This window comes from Cynocephalus volans, chromosome 9 (assembly GCF_027409185.1).
Source record: "Cynocephalus volans isolate mCynVol1 chromosome 9, mCynVol1.pri, whole genome shotgun sequence".
NCBI classification, from domain to species: Eukaryota; Metazoa; Chordata; class Mammalia; order Dermoptera; family Cynocephalidae; genus Cynocephalus; species Cynocephalus volans.
The window spans coordinates 128591157-128610050 of NC_084468.1; the positions used below are offsets into that span (position 1 = coordinate 128591157).

The following is an 18894-nucleotide window of genomic DNA, read 5'->3' on the forward strand; positions in this document are numbered from 1 at the left end:
ATGGAATTATTAATTTGTTTTTTCCCCCTTTGGCTATGGGTTCAATAAAACGATGTTAAGCAGAAGAGGGTAAGGCTGGTGAACACTTTTAAATGTCACTAAATAATTTCAGGAAGGAACCAGCCTGCCACTGCCTTGAATGATGGATATGCTCTCAACTGTAATGGCCATTAATGACTTACATAACAGTTTGCATTATAACCATGGCTGTTCAAAACTTGCATTTTATAACAGTTACAAACTAGGAGTGAACATTTCTGAAATCTGATTAAAATACCCTGAAAAGTAAAAAACAGAACAACACAAGACAAGCAAAATGCTGAGACTTACAAATAGTCAAGGATGGCAACCAAGAAAGAAAAAGAAACATAAGTATAGCCAACCGTTTTTTTTTTTTTTTTTTTAATTAGAGTATATTATACTTTCAAACTGGATACACTAGAAATTGGCAATGCAACATAAGATGCAAAGGAATATACCAGTTACTGTCAAAATGACCCTGTACAGCCTTGTAATGCAAAAAGCTTTATACAATACAAATTTTCAGTAATGTACACAAACCTTGACAGTATGATCATCTGAACATAATATGAAGAGTTAAAAAAAGGACAGAAGAAAGTGCTGAGAACCCTAACTGCAGTACTATATGGAAAAATAAGCTAGCTTTCATTGAAGAATGCATAGTGAAAACAGAATTGAAGTTAGTTGGTAGGTGAATTTCTCAAAGATGTTAGTGTTTTACACGGAAAGGATATCTAGGGAACACATCCTTCCCTGAGTTTCAAACTGCAAACCAAATTCAGGGGTATATATTATCTAGGTGGAGTCTGAAAAATGCTGTAGATTTTTTTCTTTATTAATAACAATAATAATATAAAAAGTCAAACGAACTCCAAACACACCTTTTCTCACTCAGAAAACTTTTATAATTTACCAGAAAGATTGATGACTCTTTCCAAAGTGCTAAAAAAGTTGCCCAATTATATTAAGCATTACTAAGTCATTCAAATACAAGTTCAGTGGCAAGCAGTGAAATGCATGGCATTTGAGCAATAAACGTCTCCTTCCATCACCCCTGTCACTCTTGAAAATTTCAAGCCTAGGACCTCCTATTGCACAAGTGGCACGCTGTAAAACCTATAGTCCTAATTGTCAGGGTCACCCTTTTAGGTTTTTAACCTGCTGGTGCTTAAGTGTGATTCACCTTTTCTGCCAGCCTCTGTGGGATCACCATGGCCCTCTTTCCTGTCATCACTGAACTTGTAATTTTGAAAACACATTATTAGCCAAGTGGCACATTCTCCATTATATGGGGATAAAGACATGACATTTTAAAAAACCAACCCACCCATGAGCCCAGTATTCTTGGAGTGTATTGTCCATAACTGTCTATAGTGTCTTTTACTGAGACATTGACATGGCGAGGTTGAACAACGTTCTAAACACAGCCAAGTGCAAGGGTCTCTGCTGGAGGATGACTGAGGGTTTGGGAGCTTCCTGCCCAAGCTGGTTGGGCCTCCCTGCCCTGTGGACATCTCCTTTAGTGTAAACAGGTTTGCCAGGGCACCAGCAGCCTCCCCAACCATGGCTGGATGGCTGGTGAAGAGGAGCGTAGGCCTGGGGGAAGGAGGGTTGGTATGAAGAGGAGAGGGGGAGACCATGGTGGGAACAGGCAGTACAGTCTCTGGCTTCCTGTAGAACTGTACTCTTTTCCAGGGGGCTTTTGATGAAGCAAACTGACTAGGGGAAGAAAATTAGGGATGCTTTTATTTTCCCCTGGTGAAACACGAGGGAAAAAAAATCCCAACGCTAGAATAACACATGATGGAAAATGGTAACACGGTAAGAAAGCGCTCCTCCCGTACACCAGTTCTTCAATAGATAAATAATATATAAACTTTTATATTCCAAACTTCCCATTAATGTACAAAGCACATTCCTTCTGCTCTTTCAGCCTTTTTCATACTGGAAATTCTGTTGTCTTTAAAAATACAAGCAAGGAACATATTTAGCCAAAGATTTTTTCCTTTTTTTTCTTTTAAAATCTCCCATTACTTTTCAAGATTAGCAAAGGGCTATGCAACCAATCCACACCTGCTTCCTGTTGCAATAAAGTGCTGCACATAAATTGCCATTTTAATGACCACAAAATAAGAGCTTTAAATAAGAATAAAGTTAGCCTCCTAGCAGGTTACATCTACTAGGCGTTAACAAATGGAATAGAGAATTACTAATAACATGGAGGATATCGCTATAAGCCAGAGGATCTGCAAACACAATGGAAACTTCTCAGGGGCAAAAACGGAACCATAGGACTAAACAGCACCTTTTTGTTGTGTCATTATATGTCAAAGAGGTTGTGGCTAAATTTTCAAACATACATTCTACTCATTCCATAAAAAAGGTACATTTTCTTCCTTTTATTTCACTTTTTTTCTTCAGATGCGAAACAAAAACTAGTGCAAGACCAAAGCACTGTGCAAAACTGCTGTTTCTTTTTTTTTAGTCTGAGCATTTATACCCAGAATTTATCCAAACCCCTTTTAATCTCCTTGGCTGGATTTATCGACCATAAAATTTTTCACTCATACAAATTTTTTCTCCTGCAAACAAATGGTAACCACTGAATTAATACATCATATATATATATATAATCTGCCCTTAAAAAAATGACGCACTGTGTATGTGCACCATACACATTGTCTATGTATGGGCACGCACACAAAACACACTTAAGTTTTGTGAGGTTAGCTGCAGTGCTGCAAGATATTTCTTTCAGATCAGTCACTTGATTCCTTGTATCTTCATCACCAGAAGAGATCTGAGGACAAGGTCTCCAGCACTTTCTCAGAAATCTCCAGCAGCACTGTAGACGTTTACTGTTCCTTCATCGACCAAGCACCAGGCCCTACCACTCTGTAGCCACAGAATAGAGACAGAAGGGGATGAAGGAGCCCAGGGAGAGACTGTAGTGGATGAACAACCCAGGAGGGAAAAGAATGTCCATCGCTGTTAAAGAAGCTAGTACAAAGAATGTGCAATAGAAATGTCATGGCACACGACACACGGCTTTCTCTTTCAGAATCCACAAATGCCCACACAACCCCATTCACCCAACAGAAAAACCAAATGCACCAGTATATAAGCTTACAAGTGCTGATTGCTATTAAGGACACTCTCTTTAGGGTATAACAAGACAAAATTCCGTTCAGAGAAAAGCACGGAGAAGGGCTGAGAGTGGGAGTGGGTGGCTGGGGAGGCATGCCTCTGAAGGTAGAGTATGCAGTAGGTCACCTTTCTGAAGATTGGATAAAGCAGCTTTCAGGTCAATGCAATAGGTATACACACAGAGCCAATTCTCTATTCCTTACTAAAGATATACAGTACACGTGGTTCAGACCCATGGGGGTCTGTAGGTTTTGCAGCAACATACACCTGCTGGGGTTGTGTTTAAGTTTTGTGTGTGTTTGTCTTTGTCTCTTTGTTTTTGGTACAGAACACAGCTGCCCTCAGACAGTCTCTGCTCTTTCTCTTAGTCCGAGATAGGCGAGGAAGGAGTGTTTGGGTGAGGGGATGCTGGGGGGAGCAGTCTGAGGCCGGGGAGGGTGGAATGTGAGATCCAAGTGGTTCTTGGGGTACAACGTTGTCAAGGGAATGAGATGGGCAAAATCTGAGTTCCGGTACTTGTCAAAGCGCAAAGGGGATCCATTGAAGGCCAAAGCCTTGAGTGCCAGGTTGGGCTCTGAGCCGCTGCTGTGGGCGGCCGACAGGGCCACGGTCTGCAGAGCCTGGGAGGCAGACATGACCGACAGGGGAGACAAGAGATTCCGGGAGCTCCCGACGACCAGGAGCGGGGCCCCAGGGCCGGCCGGGTCCTTGGGGGCTGGACACAGGCCCTTCTTGTCCTCTTCGGGGCAGTCCCCACTCTGGTGCTTCTTGACGTGGCGGCTGAAGACAAAAGGGTGTGTGGTCTTGAACAGGCACTCTTCGCAGCTGAAGGTCTGGCGTGGGGCGTGCTTCAGCTTCTTGTGCAGGTTGAGATTGTCCTTGCGCTTGCAGCTGTAGCTGCACTGGTCACAGTGGAAGGGCCGCTCCCCGGTGTGGACACGCACGTGCTCGATGAGCTTGTTGGCGGTCTTGGACAGGTAGCCGCACTGGTCGCACTTGTAGTGGTTGCCCAGGCGGTGCTCCCGGGTGTGCGTCTCCAGCTCCAGCTGGTTGGCCTTCACTGTCTGGCAGATCCGGCACTTGTACTCCATCTTGTAGTGGGTCTTGAGGTGGCACTCCATGGCAGCGGGGCGGTTGGTGGAATAAATGCAGAATGGGCACCTGCCGGGGGAAGCAACGCAAAGGACGTTCAGCCAGAAAGGCTCCGGCAGTCCACGTTTCTACCCTCCTCACCTGCCTTCCTTCACCCCCCTCCCCCCGCCTGGTCTCCAAGGCCTGCCCTGCCCAGCCCAGCCCAGCCCAGCCCTGCGCCTCTCAGGGGGGAGATGGCTCTCTCGGCTTCCACTGCTGCTAGAGCAGTCCCTGCTAAGGAGGAGCTCCGACGAGGTCGCTCAGCCTATTCTGGGGCTCCTGGCTGCAACAGCCAACGCTAGCCCTCATGAGGGGGAGCAGAGAAAGTTCAGGAATAAATAAGCTGGCTTTCCCCTCCAGCCCCCCGCCACCCCCCAACCCCTCCCCATTCCCAAGCAGACAGGGCAGAGGTCTAAACCTCCGGACCTCCCCTCTAGATGGGAGCAACACAAAGAATCGACTTTTCATGCACCACACCAAGCACACGCAGAAAGGCTAAGAGGTTTTAAAGAACAGCTCATAGGGGGAGAGCTACCTCCAGCAAACAGAAAGGTCACAGGGGTCAGAATCGTGCTTATTAAAGGGTGTTAGGATAAGAAGGCCTGCGTGTGTGCGTGTTGTGTGGGTGTGAGCGTGCGTGTGTATATACATGTATATGTACTCCTAAAACGTATCTCCGAAAGTGCCGGTTCTTTATTGGGCAAGGAAGGTGAGGACTAAGCTGGGGGCATAGCAGGAGAAGGAAGCCCACCCAACAGCCCATCACTAATGAGGAAGAAGGGAGACAGCTGCTATCTGGAGCTCGAAGACATGATTAAAACATCACTGGGCCATGGAAATAATAGTAATCCAACTGGATCACAGGTTCTCAGGGGGCAGGACCATATCTTAACATTTGCTCTGCATTCTCTATAGTGCTTGGAAGAGCACTCAGCATGTGGTGAGCACTCAGGACCTACTGATATGTTGTTTGCATGGTCACTACAAGTAATTTAGGCAGATTCTAGAAGGGTGGATTTTAGTCCCAGCTCCATCACCTTATCAGGCTCTAGCTGGACACTCTCGGTCAAAGCCTGGGCCTCTCTGTGGCTCAGTTTCCCCATCCTTTGAGGTGCAGATATGCTACCACCAAACCTCCTGACTGTTCAGAGGGGCTAAAGGAGTGGTGAGGGCTGAGCTTCTCTTTCAGAAGCTTCCAGGCTTGAGTCGGTGGCTTATAGGATAACTGTAGCGTGTTTGCTCTCTTTCCAAAAAGAATGCAAATGCAAACGTGGCTGCCTCAACTCTGGTTGGGTCCTGCAGGGCAGGGCCCAGGAGTGGACTGTCCTCGGGGTTTGGAGAGGTGTTTAGCAGAGCCCAACACAACCAAGTGCACCGTGCACTGCCTCCTCAGCGCCAAGCTCGCCGTTAGCCTTTGAACCTCAGCTCACAGAAGAGTGCACACGAGAGAAATATAAAGCCCATTCCCAGGTCAGGTGCACACACAACCCCTACGCCAAGCTGGGCCTTACCTAGAGGAGTCTGAAACTCACCACTGTCCTGAGCTACGGCAAAAGAAAAATAATAGCATAATCTTATTTGATCTGCATTATGAACAGGATATAGAGTACAAGCAGTTCCATCACAGAAAAGCAATTTAGACATCGGCAGTCTGTTTCATTTTAAGGACATTTCTGTGACCCACAGCTCAATCTTTCTTTCGCTGCTCAGGCAAAGTGCTAAGGGTTTTCCATGCTCCCAGTATTTATCTTAAAGACACTCTCTCAGGCAAATTAATTCTCTAATGTGGCAAAGGAAACAAAACAAAACAAAACAAAGACTCACTGTATAGCCAGAAGGCATTATCAACTTTTTCAAAGTATTCTTCTACTTGGTCATCCTAGAACATAAACTATTACACAGGGGACGGTTAGCACCGCACGGGAAGTGACTGTACCAGCAGAAGCATCAGAGTTCACTGTGCATTCTCCCCAATGGGCTCAGAGGCTCAGGACTTCTTAGGTCCCTGAGGAAAGGCAAACTGGCAAAGCCACGACTGGCAGGGGCTGTGAAGTTAATGGGTGTGACTGGGCTACTGGGAAGGGCAACGAGCACTAGTCCAACCACGGAAAAACATGGTTCTTCTTTTTTTAAAAAATAAGAGTACACAAATATTTATAAGGGACAGAGGGAACAAACAAAATCAAATTCCCAAATGATCTCTTGCTAGGCATTACCCACCTACTGGTTTTCCTGAAATAATCACCACTCCCCAACCCTTTCAACCACCTTCCCCCATAAGTGCCCCAGAGGGAAACCAAATGGAATTTAATAGTAGGTGCTGTTCCCTGACTCTTCTGTTTGGACAAGCTTTGCCCCCCAACACTCGACTCTCAGGGGCCTTCTGGGTTTCTCCCTTCCTCCCCCACTCAGGGGAGTCACGCTACCTCCCTGGTAGGCTGTGAGTTTTAATGATGACGACAATGTTTAAAAACAAAAGTTTTGGATATTTTTTCTTGAATTAAGTAAAATGTATTTTTTTTATCCAGTTAACTACATGATAAGTTCATCTAAAAATTAATAATTATGACTTGAAAATTGTATCTTTTTGTGCCCGACTACATATGCTTCTTTCTCTTTACTAGACCATAAGTGCCTTGTGAACAGAGACTCTGATTTCAGAATCACTGGGAAGATTATATTCTGGTAGTATTAGGACATAAATTTCCTGAGGATGGAAATTATGTTTTATTCCTTGTGTGCCCTTTAGCACCTATTGTCAAGCCAGACACACAATATGTTTGATAATAATTCATTGGTCTCACTTGAAAGCAGAGGGCTTCTGGCAAATATTGGTTAATGATGCTTGCTGTCTAGATCTTTGGGAGAAGGCATCGGCATGTTTGCAGGAAGACATGAAGCACGTGAGCTTTGCATGGAAAACGCTGCCTCTTGCCTGTTCAAACCGCCAAGGTTCCAGTTTTGGGGGGGTAGGGTGGTTGTAATGCTTATGTAAAAGATATATGGCAAGCCATTTAATAAATAGAGATGGTGAACTGCAGCGGCAGCATAATGATTTGCACTTGTGGACACTAACCCCCACATCAATTTGAATCAAGTCTGAACAAAACTCAAGCAGTGTAGGATGAGTCTACCCTTGCAGGCTTAGCTGATCCAATAAGTCATCTTCCGTGCCCTGAATGCTGCAATACTTGTGAGACGGATTCTCCTGCTGAGGTCTGTTACCCTCTAGGGGACAAGTCTAATTCAATCCAGCTAAAGGCAACAGAGCTTCCTGACCGACTCCCCTCATCCCAAGCTCCCCATCTCCATGACCCCCAAAACCCTCAGGGGACGGGGTAGGGCAGGGAAGGGGAAAGGGTGCTTAATAACAACGCAGTAAAAGGTTCTGTACTTGCTTTCCTTACTTGAGCCCACCGGTGGGGACAGTGTGGCATTTCTTATGCTCCAACAGCTGTTCGGGGGTCTTCATGAACTTGTGGCACACGTCGCACTCAAACATCCGGGTGATGAGGTGTATCTGCAGATGGCGCTCAAACATGTTCTTCGTCTTGCAGACAAAGTTGCAAAAAACGCATTCGAACCCTGGAAGGACCGAAGCTGGGTGTAGAGGTGCATGGGGCAGAGGGACAAGAGGGCAGGAGTGGGGCTGACTTCCCCCCTCCTCCCAGCCCCCCACCTCTGATGGCTATTCCCTTTCAGGCACTGTTGCCTGCATCTGTGCTAAAAGGAGTTAACATACAGCTTCGGAGTCAATGTCACCCTCTATATCTTTCCACTCCACACTTGAATGCAAATCAAGCCAGAAGTAATTGCAAGTGTTAGGTGATGCATATTATATTGTATCCAGGTACTAATATCTGTTTTTCAATGTCACTCCTCTCCAGAGCTTATTCTCAAGACTGGGTCATCCTAGAGTGTGGAGGTTCGAGCAGGCCACACCCACCTCCTCCCTTACCTTTCTCTGGCTTTTCCTCACTGTTCAGCGAGGGCTGGCTCCCGGGCATGACGGAGATGACCAGCAGGTTGTTCCCACCCTTATTTTTCTGGGAGCCATCTGAATCATCTTTGCTGTTGGCTGAATCACTCAGGGCTGAGAGGGAGGATGAAGAGGGGCTGTTGGATTCGCTGGGGGTCTTCCTGTCTTCCCCTGAAAAATAAAAATAACCCAGTTCTGTTATACAGGAGATGAAAACCCTCAGAGTGGCAGCAATTGAGGGTGGGGGAGTCAGGTCTCATGGATGCATCACCATTCTGGTAGCTCAGACTAATGTTTTTAGCTCTCCCAGTGCACCCGTGGGAGTCCCAGGTAGGTCCCACTGCACCTGTGGTGACGACATTCGTGGTACCTGGTGCCAAGAGCAGGCATTCATTCATTTAACAAGTGTTTACTGAGGTCTTACAATAATTAAAAATAAAATGACAACAATAGTTGAAATGTACTGAACATGTTACCAAGTTCTAGGAACTCAAGTGTTATCCTTTAAATGTATTATTTTGTTTTACCCTCTGAAAAATCCTATGAGGCACAACTATTATGACCCCCATTTTACAGGTGAGGGAGTGGAGGCACAGAGAGGTTAACCTGGCCACTTCCTGGTCACGTGGCCAGGAAGTGGTGGAGATGAGCTGTGAGTTGGCCTGACTCCAGCATCTATGCTCTTCATCAGTGCACTGGACCCTCTCTCAAAGCCAGGTGTAAACAAGCCAATAGGGCATTGAAATCTACTGTTAGGAGACTTCTGCCTCCACTCAAGATGGGGTATCAGTGATTGGATTTACCAATGCTACTAAAGCAACTAAAAAAACATACAAAATATATCAAACAATAGTTTTCACAACATTGGACAATGTTGTGCAGTCAATGAGGAGCAGTCCCTGTGAGATGGGAAATAAAAGGGTTAGCCTGTGATGTCTCAGCCTCCTGCCCTGAGAGACTTCCCAGCCACAGGGCAGGCAGGGGTCCCAGGTGTAGCCTGATGACTCCCTGAGTAGAGGAGAAGAGCTGAGGGTCTGACCATACTTTGTAGGGTAGAGTACCAGAGAGGAGAGAGCAGCATAGAGAAGGAACTCCAGAAACCTGCAGAGGGTCGCCCTTGCGTATTGAGACGAATATGGATCAGGGCATGTGTATGGGGAAAGTACCCAAGGTTGGAGGAAAAAAGAGATGCCTGAAAGGCTTAGAGAATAGTGCGTGGCACTTACACAGGGCTGGAAACAGTGGCTCTTTCCCCCAGCCAGCCAGGAAAAACACACAATTCACAGAGCATTAGCTAGAAAATTGAGGAAGATCTCTTAGTAGTGGGTAATAATTAGCCCTAGATGGATCACTGCCTGGTGATCCAGACCTGCCTGACAAATTATAAAAGCAAGACCCCAAAGGATCAAAGTTTCCAAGTAATTAACTGCATACTAGAACAAAGGTCAAGAATATTTATAGAAAGATAAAATCTTGAGCACCGACACATAAAATAACAATGTGTGGTATCCACACAAAGATTATCAGACATGCAAAGAAACAAGATACACAATCCCAAAAAAGGAGAATAATCGACCAATCAAAACAGACCCAGAACTGACACAGTTGTCAGAATTTGCAGATGAGGACATTAAAACACTTATTAGGGGAGTTTCAAGATGGCGGTGGCTGCGGCGGCTGGCGTGGAGTAGCTGAGGTGGAAAAGGCGGCCACTGGGCCTCAGGCAGCCGGGAAACTTGTGGACCTTCCTCTTGCCATCTCTTAAGGGAGGACCGCTGCTGGTGGCCGGTCGTGGGGGGTGACCGCCACTTTGCCCCCGGCAGGAGAGGCTGCCTCATTTACAGGCAACAGCTTTGAAGTGTGGAGCAGGAAAAGAACTGTTTCTTAGCTGCAAAAGCGAGTCTCGAAACAGGGAACACGGCGCCAGGGATGCTGTGGATGCAGACAGGATCCCGGAGGCCGGGGCCGCGCTGAAAGCGGCCAGCTGCCCTATTCAGGATTCGAGGTTTCAGGCCGGCATTAAAGAAGATTCCTGGGAGTGCCTGAGCCGCGCCGCGACTGAACAGCCTGAGGCAGCAGCGGCCAAAAACAGGGAAGGTGGCAAACCAGAGACAGAGAGTGAACACCCGACCTGGCAAAACCCTGTGAGTGACCCCTGGCCCAGCTCTGTTTGGGGGGATTACGCCCACCCGGCTCCCGCCTGCATCACCAGGCCACTCACCGCCCCGGGGCTGCCTCCATTTTCCCAGGTGCGGGCAGCTCCGCCTGGCTCGGCCGTCACTGAGCCTTCCCACTTGCTTGGCCCGGCGGGGGCTTTCTGGAGCCTGCGGGCCGGCCTCCCCTCCCACTCCCTCTGCGGTTCTCTGGTGGGTTGGTGGCGTGGGGCATCCCCGCCCAGTGTCGGGAGGGCAAGGAAGTACGGGCGGGCCGACTGTCACTCCACCACACCCTGGACTGCGGCCCCCAGTAAACTTCCTGTTACTGGGAGGCAGATACCATCTCTGCGGCCACTAGTTCGGAAAAAAGCCTAACCAATTTCTGGTTGGGAATAGTGTGGTAGGAGAGTTCCCAGGTCCACTTGAACCTGCCAGAGAGCAGGCTGCAGGTGGGCGCTAGATTCGGTCTATGCCGGGAGGATACAAAGGTGAACAAGACCCGAGAAAGGTCTACACAGTGCTACAAAGGCACCCAGAGAGACCAGTCATCTGTGCCTAGCAGAAACCTGGTAGACTTCCTGGGCGAAGCGGTGCCGAGCAGGGTCTTGAAGGCCCAGCTGATAGAAGAGGGGCGCAGAAGACACACCCCAGCCCAGCACAGTGTGCACAGAGGGGGGAGATATGCGACCTGGGAGGCGGAGACTCGACAGAAACCACACACCCTGTGGGGTCGCCACTGCACGATCCAACAGCCTGGGCCAGAGCACACGGAACAGGGAGAAGTCCTGCACGGGAAGTGAAAGCTCAACAGAGATCACACACCCTGTGGTACGTGATCCACCAGCCCAGCAAAGTCCAAGTTGACCAGAAAGGTGGCTCCCCGGAGAAGCCCAAGACCCGAGGCAACCACACACACAAGGCACTAGAGGCCAACTGAGCAGTCACGGAGGGAGCCATACGAAATTGGCAACCACAGCAACATCCTAGTTAATCATTAGTCTCAAACCGGTGGTCTGTGAAACCCCCTGCCACAATGAATAAACACCAAAAAAAAGATACCAGAAATACAAAAAATCAAGAAAGTACACCACCAAAAGTTAATAAATTTCAAACTCTAGATCCTATAGAACAAGAAGCCACTGAAATAACTGACAAGGAATTTCGAGTGATAATTCTAAGGAAACTGAATGAGATACAAGAAAACTCAGCTAGACATCATGATGAAACGAGGAAAAGTATACAGGATCTGAAAGAGGAAATGTACAAGGAAATCAATGTCCTGAAAAAAACTAGCAGAACTTGCTGAACTGAAGAAGTTATTCAACGAAATAAAAAACACAAAGGAGAGTTTAACCAGCAGGCTTGTCGAAGTTGAAGAGAGAACCTCTGAACTTGAAGACAGGCTGTTTGAAATAACACAAGCAGACAAAAAGAAAGAAAAAAGAATCAAGGACATTGAAGAAAATCTGAGAGAGATATCAGACAACCTCAAGCGCTCAAATATCCGAGTCATGGGTATTCCAGAAGGGGAGGAAAATGGAGATTCCATTGAAAACATATTCAACAAAATAGTGGCAGAAAACTTCCCAGGTATAGGAAAAATCACAGATCTTCAGATCCAGGAAGCTCAATGATCTCCAAACATATTCAACCCAAAAAGGCCTTCTCCAAGACATGTCATAGTCAAATTGGCAAAACTCAGAGACAAAGAGAGAATCTTAAAAGCTGCAAGAGAGAAGCGTCAAATCACCTATAAGTGATACATCATACCAAAACCTGTGGGATACTGCAAAAGCAGTATTGAGGGGAAAATTTATCGCATTAAACGCTCACTTCAGAAGAATGGAAAGATGGCAAGTGAACAACCTAACACTTCACCTTAAAGAACTAGAAACACAAGAACAATCCAAACCTAAAGTTAGCAGACGGAAAGAAATCATTAAGATCAGAGCAGAACTGAATGAAATTGAAAACCAAAAAACAATTCAAAAGATCAACGAATCAAAAAGCTGGTTTTTCGAAAAGATAAATAAAATTGACAAACCATTAGCATGGCTAACAAAAAAAAGAAGAGAGAAGACTCAAATAACAAAAATTAGAAATGAAAAAGGCGATATTACAACTGATTCATCTGAAATACAAGGAATCATTCGAGACTACTATAAACAACTATACGCCAACAAATTTGAAAATCTGGAGGAAATGGATAAATTTCTGGACACACACAAGCTCCCAAAACTGAACCATGAAGACGTAGAAAATTTGAACAGACCAATAACAATAAAGGAGATTGAAGCTGTTATCAGAAGGCTCCCAACAAAGAAAAGCCCAGGACCAGATGGATTCACAGCAGAATTTTACCAAACATTCAAAGAGGAATTGACAGCGATTCTTTACAAACTATTCCAAAAGATTGAAACGGATGCAAATCTCCCAAACTCATTCTATGAAGCAAACATCATCCTGATACCAAAACCAGGTAAAGATATAACGAAAAAAGAAAACTACAGGCCGATATCCTTGATGAATATAGATGCAAAAATCCTCACTAAAATACTAGCAAACAGAATACAGCAACACATACGTAAAATTATTCATCATGATCAAGTGGGATTCATCCCAGGGATGCAAGGTTGGTTCAACATACACAAATCAATAAATGTGATACACCATATTAATAAACTCAAACACAAGGACCATATGATCATCTCTACAGATGCTGAAAAAGCATTTGATAAAGTTCAGCACTGATTCATGACAAACACCCTCTATAAGTTAGGTATAGAGGGAAAATATCTCAACATAATTAAAGCCATATATGCCAAACGCACTGCCAATATCATCCTGAATGGGGAAAAGCTGAAAGCTTTTCCTTTAAGAACAGGAACTAGACAAGGATGCCCACTCTCACCACTCCTATTCAACACAGTGTTGGAAGTACTAGCCAGAGCAATCAGAGAAGAGAAGGAAATAAAGGGCATCCAGATTGGAAAAGATGAAGTCAAACTGTCCTTGTTTGCAGATGACATGATCCTATATATTGAACAGCCTAAAACCTCTACAAAAAAACTATTGGAATTGATAAAAGATTTCAGCACAGTAGCAGAATACAAAATCAACACACAAAAATCAGTAGCATTTCTTTTCTCCAATAGTGAACATGCAGAACGAGAAATCAAGAAAGCCTGCCCATTTACAATAGCCACCAAAAAAATAAAATACTTAGGAATTGAGTTAACCAAGGAGGTGAAAAATCTCTACAATGAGAACTACAAACCACTGCTGAGAGAAATTAGAGAGGATACATAGATGGAAAGATATCCCATGCTCTTGGATTGGAAGAATCAACATAGTGAAAATGTCCATACTACCCAAAGTGATATACAAATTCAATGCAATCCCCATCAAAATTCCAAAGACATTTTTCTCAGAAATGGAAAAAACTATCCAGACATTTATATGGAACAATAAAAGACCACGCATAGCCAAAGCAATGCTGAGCAAAAAAAATAAAGCTGGAGGCATAACACTACCTGACTTTAAGCTATACTACAAAGCTATAATAACCAAAACAGTATGGTACTGGCATAAAAACAGACACACTGACAAATGGAATAGAATAGAGAATCCAGAAATCAACCCACACACTTACTGCCATCTGATCTTTGACAAAGGCACCAAGCCTATTCACTGGCGAAGGGACTGCCTCTTCAGCAAATGGTGCTGGGATAACTGGATATCCATATGCTGGAGAATGAAACTAGATCCATACCTCTCACCGTATACTAAAATCAACTCAAAATGGATTAAGGATTTAAATATACACCCTGAAACAATAAAACTTCTTAAAGAAAACATAGGAGAAACACTTCAGGAAATAGGACTGGGCACAGACTTCATGAATACGACCCCAAAAGCACAGGCAACCAAAGGAAAAATAAACAAATGGGATTATATCAAACTAAAAAGCTTCTGCACAGCAAAAGAAACAATTAACAGAGTTAAAAGACAACCAACAGAGTGGGAGAAAATACTTGCAAAATATACATCTGACAAAGGATTAATATCCAGAATATATAAGGAACTCAAACAACTTTACAAGAAGAAAACAAGCAACCCAATTAAAAAATGGGCAAAAGAGCTAACTAGGCATTTCTCTAAGGAAGATATACAAATGGCCAACAGACATATGAAAAAATGCTCAACATCACTCAGCATCCGGGAAATGCAAATCAAAACCACATTGAGATACCATCTAACCCCAGTTAGGATGGCTAAAATCCAAAAGACTATGAACGATAAATGCTGGCGAGGTTGCGGAGAAAAAGGAACTCTCATACATTGTTGGTGGGACTGCAAAATGGTGCAGCCTCTATGGAAAATGGTATGGAGGTTCCTCAAACAATTGCAGACAGATCTACCATACGACCCAGCTATCCCACTGTTGGGAATATACCCAGAGGAATGGAAATCATCAAGTCGAAGGTATACCTGTTCCCCAATGTTCATCGCAGCACTCTTTACAATAGCCAAGAGTTGGAACCAGCCCAAATGCCCATCATCAGATGAGTGGATACGGAAAATGTGGTACATCTACACAATGGAATACTACTCAGCTATAAAAACGAATGAAATACTGCCATTTGCAACAACATGGATGGACCTTGAGAGAATTATATTAAGTGAAACAAGTCAGGCACAGAAAGAGAAATACCACATGTTCTCACTTATTGGTGGGAGCTAAAAATTAATATATAAATTCACACACACACACACACACAAACGGGGGGGGGGAAGAAGATATAACAACCACAACTACTTGAAGTTGATACGACAAGCAAACAGAAAGGACATTGTTGGGGGGGAGGTGGGGAGGGAGAAGGGAGGGAGGTTTTGGTGATGGGGAGCAATAATCAGCCACAATGTATATCGACAAAATAAAACTTAAAACAAACAAACAAACAAACAAAAAACACTTATTATAACTATATTCCATATGTTCAAAGAATTAAGTAGAGACACGAAGATATAAAAAAGATGTCTGAGATGGAAAAATACACTGATGGGATTACCAGTGGATTAGACATGCAGAAGATAAGGGACCCTGAAGACAACAGCTATAAAAACTACCTGAAATGAAACAGTTAAAAAGAATCTCCCCAGTGAATAGAGCACCAGTGAACTGATGCCTTCAGGCAGCTTAATATAAGTTTAATTGGAGTCCCTGATGGGGTGGGAAGGGCAGAAAAAATATTTTAAATGGCCAAAATTTTTCTAAATGTAATGAAAACCATAATTCCATAGGTCCAGGAAGTTAAATAAACCCCAAGCATAAGAAACATAAAAAAGCCTATACCAAGGAACATCATAATTAAGTTGCTCAAAACCCATGATAAAGAAAAAATCCTAAGAGCAACCAGAAGAAAAAAGATATGTGCAGAACAAAAATAAGGATGACAGCAGATTGCTCACTGGAAACAGTGAAAGTGAGAAGACAGTGAAGTAACATCTTTAATGTACTGAAAGATAAATTGTTAACCTGCAATTTCATACCCAGTGCAAATATATTTCAAAAACAAGGGCGCGCACGCACACGCACGCACACACACACACACACACACACACACACACACACGCACACACACACACACACACACACACACACACACACAAGATGACACTAAAAAAGATGGAAGGGGCACAAAGAGTAATTAAGATTTGTAATAATGAATATGCTAATAAAAAAAAAGGATGGAAGAATTAGTCACCAGCAGGCCTGCATTACAAGAAATGTTAAAAGAAATCCTCCAGGCAGAAGGAAAATGACACCAAACGTAAAAGTGGATCTACAAAAGAATGAACACTGGAAATGATAAGTATGTGGGTAAACATGATTTTTTCTTATTATTTAAGTATCTTTTAATGATAAAAGTAATTTTGTTTAAATAAAAATAATAACATTGTATTTGAGGGTTTATAATACATATATAAGTAAATACATGACAATAGCTAAAGGCTGGGGGTGGAGAAATGCAGATGTACTATTGGGAGGCCCTTTTGCTACATAGGAAGTGGTAAAATCACTTGAAGTTATACTGTGATAAGTTAAAGATGTACATTATAAGCCCCAAATAACTGAAGAGCTACATACTGTTCCTGCTTCCAGAGACTTGATATTCTTAAGATGTCAATTCTCCCCACTCAATGCAATCCCATAATTTTAGGTTAGGCTAGAAATATAGGGAAACTGTTCAATTCTTTCCAAATTGGTCAATTAAGCAATCTAGTGACTGTAAATTCTAGAAACTAACTTCCTTTATTCAGAGGTTAAAAAACACACGATATATTCTATACAGGCACAAAACGTCTGGAAATAAAGCTGTAATGGTGGGTTACATCTGGAGCATAAAATTATCAGCATGATGTTTGGGTTTTTTTATTCAATTTTCAAAATTGTGTAGACTGACCATATATTACTAGTCCAATTTTGAAAAGTTTTTAAAAAGAGGAAGGAAAAAATATTTACTGACTTATGATGTTTTCAAATCCTGTTCCTGTCAGGTCTGCACTTAGTGTTCAGGGCAGACAATTTACTTTATTTCACATTTCAAAAAATCTTGTTCCTATGAGAATTTAACTTGGTTCTTGGACAGATCGTATAAGACCTCAGTTACTGACCACAAGGAGGAATTGAATATGCCTTTAGAATACACAGTCCTCCCTCGGTAGAAGGAAGCAATGTGAAAACTAGTACCATTATTGCCAGCTCCTTACCAGCTTCGTCTCGTTTTGTAGACAAACAGAACATTTTCAGGAGGGGTCCTGAACACCCAGCTTCACCAAATCCATCCTCTAAGACCCGTCTTACCAACAGTGTATCGCAAGTGATTATTTTAAATTTGTTTTTAGAATGTATTAAAATCAATTACAATCTTTACAAATAGCTTCAAGTGCCCTCAGGCTCAAGGCACTGAGCAGAGCAACGTAGATGAATAAATTTATAAAGACACAAAGTGCTACGGTGCTGCTCTGTGACACAGCATGCAAACACAGCCCAGTTGCTCAGTTAGCAATCTCTGGTCCAAACAGCCTCCCCTGCCTCCAGTCATCATCTTCTTTTGCTGTTTCTGTAGGGAGTGAACCAGGGTGTCCTTGTCAACTAAATCCAAGGCTAACTGTGATCCAATGGGTCATTTACCTTATTGGTGAAGGACACCTGTGCTCAGGTAATAACACATTAGGACAATCAGCTGAAGAGAACTTACAAAAACCAAAATACTAAATATTTCATAATATAAAATAACAGAAATTAAGAAACTGAGACCATAAAAAAGTTACCAATCATTCTGCCACCTCCATACAAACACCATTACATTTTGGTGTACTTCTCATTCTTAAAAAAGTAATAAGCATGTCTATTTCTAAAGTGTTGCCTTAAATTGCATAATGGCTAAGAATAAGGACTTGAGATCCGAAATACATGATCTGAATCCCACTTGTACCACTTAGTAGCTGTATGACCTCGGACAAGGTACATAACTTTGTGCCTCAATCATCTTATCCTTAAAATGGGGATAATATCAGCACTTGTCTCGTACGGTTGTTGTGAGGATTAGATGGGTTTTTATATGTAAAGCACTAAGAACAATATCTGGCTCATGGTAAGCATTATAGAAGATATTATTCTATTATAAAGTCTAGTGTATAATATTTTAAAAATAGAATAATAATAACAACTAGCACTTTGTATTTTCCCATGCTGTTTTATATATCTGGGACACAGTTGGTTCTCAAGAAAATTCATGAGAATATTTTTGAACTGTTTTAAATCATAGTATTATATCCATGGACTGGACTTATCTTATTTAAATAGTTTTTAAAATTTAAAGTTAAAATTATAGTCCACTGGTTGAATTTTTTCCTGTGGATAAACTCTCAGAAGTGGAATTAATGGGTCACTGAGTATCACATTTTTTAAACCTCTTGGTATATTCTATCTTACTCATTTCCAAAATGTTTTACCACTTTGCAGGACCACAGCAAAACGAGTACCAGCATCAGGCCGATAAAAGTGGATTCAAATGTTTTCCTAACTTACTAGGTGAAATATAAGCCATTCTTGAGTTTTAATCTGATTGCTAATGAGGTTGTATGTTTTCCTCTATGTTAAGTGACTCATTTTTCTTTCTTTCATTGTGAATTGACTGTTCATGTTCTTTGCAAATACTTCAACTAGAGGCCTAACGTTTTTCTTATCAATTTATATGAATATTTTATATAGTGAATATATTAACCTTTTGTCATTTTTACAAACACACTTTTCAGACTATGGGTTTTGTTTTTGTTTTCCTTCTCTTTTTTGTTTTTTTGCAAGTAGGAGAAATGTTTGTGTGTCACATTTCCCAATTTTTTTCCTTTATGATTTGTTTTATTAAGCTTTACAAAATCCTTCTCACTCTA

At 43.0% G+C, this 18894-nt stretch overlaps 1 protein-coding gene across 3 annotated transcripts in view; it reads right to left on the reverse strand.

The window, feature by feature from the left end:
- Positions 1 to 487: 487 nt before the first annotated feature.
- ZNF827 (zinc finger protein 827) overlaps positions 488 to 18894 on the reverse strand; it is a 163792-nt gene continuing 145385 nt past the window's right edge. The window contains exons 12-15 of one of the 3 annotated variants that reach the window (XM_063108278.1): positions 8258 to 8449; positions 7707 to 7884; positions 5811 to 5843; positions 4243 to 4329 (exon numbers count right to left, since the gene is read on the reverse strand). In XM_063108278.1, the coding sequence (XP_062964348.1) occupies positions 5828 to 5843; positions 7707 to 7884; positions 8258 to 8449 (386 nt within the window). In that variant the 3' untranslated portion in view covers positions 4243 to 4329; positions 5811 to 5827. Of the gene's footprint in view, positions 4330 to 5810; positions 5844 to 7693; positions 7885 to 8257; positions 8450 to 18894 lie in introns of all 3 variants that reach the window. The other 2 variants (XM_063108279.1, XM_063108280.1) reach the window with 2 other exon arrangements.